A 7,063-nucleotide genomic window follows, 5' to 3' on the forward strand; every position below is an offset into this window, starting at 1 on the left:
AAGAAAGCGATAAGAAAAGAGAAAGGCTATGGATATTTATATATACTGTAGAAAAAAGCATATTCTCAGTGATCGCTACAAAGGGCCAAGATCTGGAGTTTCACAGTCTTTCTTGTACAACAGGTGCAGTAACAGTACCGACTCTTTGTCTCTCTGCTGTGATGACACCTGCCGCTCGGCACTGTGGGAACACAAGAAAAGCAAAGCCCACCCTGTAATATATTCGGAGAATGTGTGTGTGTGTGTGTACGTGTGAATGTGTTTGCCGTGGGTGTCTTCTGTATAAATGATGCTTTTTTTTTTATTACTCCATTGACTTTTTTTCCTTTTTTTATTTTAAATCGTGTTCCATGCCTTCAGTCAGGTCCCAGGTCTTTAGTCATGTGACCCTTAAAGGCAGCAGGGTGTTGCACAGCATTAGGCAAAAATATCCCTCTTTAAGACCCCCTTATCGTATGCTCAGCTGGCTTAGTCATTTTTGATTTAGGAGCTGTAATATTAGGCGCTCCTTGCGCTGGCAGTAAAATGTGTCTCTGGTATACACGTCATACATTAACATCTTTTTCTCTCACCAGATTGTCATGTGCACCTCTTCCTCTTATATTCTCAAATGGGTTATTAACACTATTTTTTTTTCTGCTTGTTCTCTATCCACAAATCTGTTTTCATTAGTGTAACGTTGTCTGTGGCACTTGGCAGCTGTTTGTGCACAGAACTTTCTGAAAAAATAATCCCCTAAAATCCCTAAAATTTATTTTGACCTAAATGGTAGAAGTTCGAGCAGAGGATCAGGTGAGAAGGTCAAAATTTCAACAGTAGCTGCAGCTGCTAACATAAAAATAGTGAACAAAAACATGCAAACAGGCTTAAAGAAGCCCTTCGAAGATTTGGCCTATTTGTCAGACTCACAGATTTATTTTTACGTTTGAGTCATCTAACCCACATAGATTTTTCCAGCTGGTTGTGATGTTCTTTTTTTCTCTTCTTCCAGTGAAAACTCAAGCACAGTGACTGATCCAACCAAGCTTAGTTACTTTGGCAGTGTATAACTCTCAGTTATAAGTTTTTGTTATTATATAAACAGTGCTGTGCAAAAGTTTTAACATCCTTGACTTCTCTATACTTTGCTTCTAAGGATTCAAACTATGTTTTTCAAGTGGTCTTGATCAATAGTTCTTCAAGTATTCTTAGTGTTTGGCTGCTTTTCACCTCATCTGTCCTTGTACCTGGCCATGACAGCATGTTATGTAGTTTTTTTTTTCAAAATGAGGACGAGCAGAGAACAAAAAAAAAAGTATGGTTTAAAAAAAGGTCTGTGGTGTGTCCATGTGGACAGGAGATATGGAACATTTCACGAACATAGCAGCCTATTTTCATGTATTCCCACTATCGCTTTGTGCCCTAAAAGTCCTAATCCTGTTGTCATTAAACTTTGATCATGTGCTGAAATGGTTAAAGGTTTTAATGAAAGCTTAAATGGTTAAAAGGAGAAAAGAATGACAGTTTAAAAAATATCTGGAGTAATGTAGACAAGGCCAAAGATTGATAAAAAAACTGATCTTCATTAATCCTTCAGCTGATAATCTGTCAAGTTTTCATCTAATAACTCTTTGGGAATCATCTTTTTGGTGCTAAAATACTATTTTATGTGCCAAACTGTGTTGTCTTTGGCACTTTTATACATTTAACTACAGAAATGGGAAACAAATGTGTCTTTGTGAAATGCTGTCTGTCACAAAGTGTCATAAAAAAAAAACTCAATTAAAATTGATTCCTTAAGTTGACTGTTACATGCTGGCACAGCTCTGGTTCATGTCTTGAGTTCAGGAGTCATTTTATATCTGAATGACTTAAAATAAGGCGTCTTAACAAATATCAAAGCGTTCCTTTGAGAATGGTCATGTACTGAACAGGAAATGAGTGAAAAAGCAGCCAAAGATCATAGAAAAACTAAAGCCTGAACATTTTTTTTTTAACTAGTTCAAAAGGTTAAAAGAAAGTCTGCTTCCCTGGGAGCAAAATATAAAGAAACAGTGGATCAACCAAGACATTTTCTTCTCATCAATTTTTACATCATAATTGTCTTTGGGAACAAAAAAGTCTAAACTTAGATTTGGTCCCCTTTCTAGAATATTTCAGACAATTATGGTAGCTGCACATCTTTTAGGAGCACTGTCTGACAGAAGTTTTTTTAAACACGTCCTTTTGATTAAACAACCCACTTTGTCCACATTCTGGGTAATATCTCAGTTTTCTAGCTAAACCTTTTCAATACATATTATTCGACTTTTCTTTCAGAAAATTAGTGGAATAAATTGCTGCTTAAAAACAATGTAAAGTTATGTCACTATTAATCTGACGCATAACTTCCCTTCAAGGTTTTAATTTTTTATATCAGAGTAACAATAAATGCTGTGTCAGTTGATTTTGTTTTATTGCACAGAACAGACTAGCTGTTTTTTCTCGTTTTGGTCTTTGTTTCAAGCTGAGTTTCTAGTTGCTTCTTGCATCATAACCCAGATATGGACATAAAAGCAGCGCTCAATCTTCTCGTTTATTACTTAGCAACAATGGTTCAAATTATCATACAACTGCTTTAATTGCACAAGAACAATTAGGTAATTTAGCTGCCATTTTCAATAAATTGTTTGATATTTATGGTTTTGGGAGTTTTGGAGAACTGCAGTGTTTTATTTACTTAAATAATTTAAATGCAGAGACACAGACTGCACAGATTTTTTTTTTCTGCTAAACGCCAAAATTATTGGCATGATTAAAAAAAACCTTCTACACACCCTGATGTTTGTTATTTCTGGTGTTCCTTTATGTGGAAATGTGTTCCTACGTGTTTATGTTTCGGGACATGTGTATCATAAACCTGATGCTGATCATAGACAGCTTACACCGAACTGCAGCATCACCCACACGCTGCTTCCCTGCCTCTTCATCCTTCCTTTGGATGAGCTTTCACCACACAGACGAGACCAGAACAGAACAATGCCAGTGTGACAGCCGCTGTCATCTCTGCTGGAACCTTGTGGAAAAGGGTGACCTTCAGCTGCAGAGCTTAATAAGGCGCTTCTGAATAGCCACAGTACAAAGCCTGTCTGCAATCCAAAGCCCAGCGCCCTCATCGTGTGTGTCTGCTTCAAAGCCCTCAGGAGATCTGGATGTGAATCATGAACTAATGATATTTCTTCCAAACCATTCACTGTTTTATCGAGCAGATTAGAAGACCTTTTTGGGGGGTAAACATGTATTTTTCCTTTACTGTGAGATGTTTTAATGCTTTATCCATTATATTGCTTCTCAGGTTGGGTTTGTAAGGCCAACCTACGTTATCATTAACAGTTTACCCCACATAACATCTGCTTGTATCCTCCTTCCAGTACTCAGACATCATCATTACAGAGAAGATATTAGCTGTGAGACAACACTCTAACATCCCCACATGTGCACAGACGTCCCTGCACTTTAGACTCTTTAGTTAGTTCTCTATGATACCACCAACTTGGGCACTGTCCTCTTGTCTACAAAAGTCTGTTGAGTGATTGGATTGGTGAGCTCTGTTTTCGAGGCAACGACCACTCATATACATTATAGCAATGAACTCCCACTTTGTCACACAAACAAACAAGTAGATCTTCAACTTCGAACACCCCAGGAGTTGGTGTCTCCCCTCAGAGATTACTTGTGTCACCACTCCACATGCATTCTTTCATCTGTGTTTGTTCTCACGATCATCCTCTCTCACACAGTCACCTCTGTCTTGCTGTTGGTCACGAAATAGGGTTGTGTGGGGAGGAAGTGTTGGCTGTGGCTGTGCCCCCTAGTGCTGTGGAGCTGGTTTGGCTCCAGCACGGTACACTGAGGCCTCTTGTGCCCGTAGCTCTTCCGCCTGCCTACCGTCTCAGTCCCATCCCAGCCCTTTATCCCAAACCCAGTTGCATGGCCAGTTGCAATTGTGTTGGAACTGTATGCCAATGGGCGGCCCATTGTAGCTGAGCCTGAGCCAAAGGAGGTCTCAGCGGCCCTGGAGATGCCCAGGGATGTGCCACCTGGCATAGTCCCCACCATATGTGCCAGGGAAGTAGCCCCAAGTCCTGGCGGCTTGCTACTGTGGCTGTGAGCATGAGTGTGAGAGCTGTGGGAGCTGTAGACAGCGTGACTATGGCTGCCTTTGGGTTTTTGGCCGTTTGGCTTATGTCCTCCTCCTGCGCCCGCTATGTGTCTCTCTGCTGGAAGGCTTGAGACAGAGGAGATGCTTGGCATCTCAGTGACGTAGGTAGCCACAGGCTCTGGAGTTAGTAGACCCAAAGAGGTCATGGGAGTCATGGAGGTCATCGGAGTGAGCGAAGTCATAGGTGTCATAGACGTCATAGGTGTTAAAGATGCCATAGATGCCATGGGGGTCATTGAGGTCATCTGTGTCATGGTGGGGTTCATGGGATTGGAGGTCATAGGGTTTGCAGCCATGGTGTTGGTCATCGGAGGAGTCATCGATGAGATGTTGCCCATGGAGGGTCTGGAATTTCCCATCGGCTGAAGAGGAAGGCCGCCCTTCATTGGCAGCTCTACCATGAGCCGACGCTTGTTGTAGAGTTCACCATTGTACTTGGCAGCTAACAGAGAAGGAAGAGAGACAAACCGAAAAAAATTAGACAATTTAGTAAAGGCCTAAAATCTAAGATGAAATGTTTAAATTTGTGCTTGCTAAGAAGAACAAAACTAAAATGTTACTAACAAAATAGGAAATTGAATATTTTACAGAAAAGATATAAGGTATGTCTCTGAGCACACACTGTAGGAGTACTGACAAAGTAATATTAGCAAAATTGGGATTTCAGATTTTTTTTATGCTTCCTGCATTTTTACTTTGTTTGTCAGCCTCCCCTCATCTAACTGACCAAACAGAGTGTAAAGGTCATCTGTTAACGCCTGCACGAAGAGGCCCGTTCTGCTGCTGGAGGAGTGAAATGAAAGGATAAGCTCAGAATATATCCCCCACCTGCTTCTTGTAAAGCCAAAGAAGCATCTAATTTCATCCTGTTTTATAAATATGAATAAAAAGTGGAAGGAGCATGTGAGAGAAAGAAGAAAACTCATAAAAAATCCTTTATTGTGATAATTTTATGACATTTTTCATCTTCTGCCTTGCAAAGATTTGTAATAAGGAAAAGTTTCAAGGGGACCTTGTTTAAGGAATTGCACTTCCAGACATAAACTGTTTTCTCATGCAAAAATAATGCTCAAACAAAACCCAGTTCCTAGATAACTAAAGTGTGTATGTGTAATGTCTTGAATGACCCTTCATTTTAATTTATTTTTCTTTAGTTTAGGTTTTGCCATAATATCTAGTAAATGTTACAGTGCTGACAAGACAACAAAACTCCTGGCTCTCTGATGGTTTTCAGATCTTTTCCCTAAACATGAAATGCTTTTTCTAATTATTTTCAGCCTAGTCTAAGCACCTTACAGTTTCTGAAAAATAGGCTGCTTTAGTTAGAACTACACCGCCTTAAAGGAAGAAGTTTCAAGTTGGTTTGCTCTGATTTTTTCTGTGTGAAGTTTGCATGGTCTCCCTCTTCCTCCGGATACTCCAGTTTTCCTTAGTTTTAATTAGAGATTCTAAATTGACCTTATAGTGTGTGTGGTTGTATGTGTGTGTCTCTGAGTGTGTCTCTGAGTTAGTCCTGCAACTGATGTCCAGGGTGTACAGCACCTTATGGCCCAGAACTGCAGATTAGATTAGATTGAATTTAGATAAGATTAGATTTAATTGACAAGGAAATTAAAAATGCTGCTACATATGATTCGTTGACAGTACATATGAAAAAACACAAAACACTGTACAGAAAATGAACGAGCCAGTGCACTGGGGTTTTTTGTGTTTATCGAGCCATGTGAAATCGACCTATGCCAATTTTATCACAGCTGTGCACCATGGATTTTACCACCTGTGGTGCACAGTTTTCTGAAATATTTCAGACAACAGAGAAAATCTGCATGACAAGGCTGGAAACCAAAAATAAATGGCTCTCTTCAGGTGGAGCTCTATAAAGGCCAAAGATGATTCTTTTTTAAAATATTATAGATTTTCTGGGCTGGAAGAATCATCTGAGCAACATATGCTGCCGTTCAGCTGATGGTTTTTTTGTTTGTTTTTTTCATTATGGGACACGCTTATTTCAGCAAATTGAATATTGCACACCATTTTGGCCTCATAGGAAATGGATGCAAATATGTGTAAAATTGGCCTTAAAAGGATAAATAGAAAATCAACAGCAACTTGGTTTTATTTTAAAGTTCTTAAATGTTGATAAACTTGCAACAAATATAAAATCTGTTTCTGGTGAAAAATTTTAAGTAATGCCAGAGTTTTAGTTTAAGATTATCCTATGTTGAGAAATGATGGAATCATACAGAATGTACTGTATCTGTTTTGGTCAAACCCTGAAAACAACATCATGCTCAACCTTGTGCAAAATTGCCATAGAGCAATGATTTGTGCGATTTCATTTGAAATATTAGCATTTGGAGTATGTGTTGTGATTGCCTCTCAGCTACTACTGCACCAATTTTTAGCCCAAAATATGTAACAAATGATTGACTTTTTGCGTTTGCTGTGGCGGCCATCTTGAATCAGGTTGACTCCAACATTTCATTCAGTAAATCCTCAAAAGGTCACAGCAAACAGAGCCAGTGTGTGTGTGTGTGTTTGTGCATTTCCTTTTCCTCTGAGCCGTCAGCTTGAAAGCCTGATATTTTTCCTCTCTCTGTCAGTCAGCGTTTCCAAGCTACAGTTCCTCTTATCGTAGCAAAATGTGACCTTTTTCCAGTCCGATCCCCGTTCACAGTCGACTCATTACTCTTTAGCTCCTTGTTGCCGCTCATCCTTGAAGATAAAGTTAACACACTCAGCGAGTTTGCTTTGCTGCTGTAACTATAAATCTAGTTTATCGCTCCGTGAGCAGCGGATAGAAATGAGTGAGCTGTGCTGTGAGGGAACGGCAGAGTCGAGTCGTGGGTGAGGGTGATTGGGGGGAAGTGGGGGAGGGGTTGG

The 7,063-nt window shown here is 39.7% G+C and overlaps 1 protein-coding gene across 1 annotated transcript in view; it reads right to left on the bottom strand.

Moving 5' to 3' along the window:
* Window positions 1–1,251: 1,251 nt before the first annotated feature.
* The window catches only part of shisa9a (shisa family member 9a), a 66,640-nt gene continuing 60,828 nt past the window's right edge, over window positions 1,252–7,063 (bottom strand). Inside the window, exon 4 of the mRNA XM_017416221.3 lies at window positions 1,252–4,622. Within this exon, the coding sequence (XP_017271710.1) occupies window positions 3,751–4,622 (872 nt within the window). The 3' untranslated portion in view covers window positions 1,252–3,750. The remainder of the gene's footprint in view (window positions 4,623–7,063) is intronic.

Source organism: Kryptolebias marmoratus, linkage group LG17 (assembly GCF_001649575.2).
Source record: "Kryptolebias marmoratus isolate JLee-2015 linkage group LG17, ASM164957v2, whole genome shotgun sequence".
Taxonomy (NCBI): Eukaryota; Metazoa; Chordata; class Actinopteri; order Cyprinodontiformes; family Rivulidae; genus Kryptolebias; species Kryptolebias marmoratus.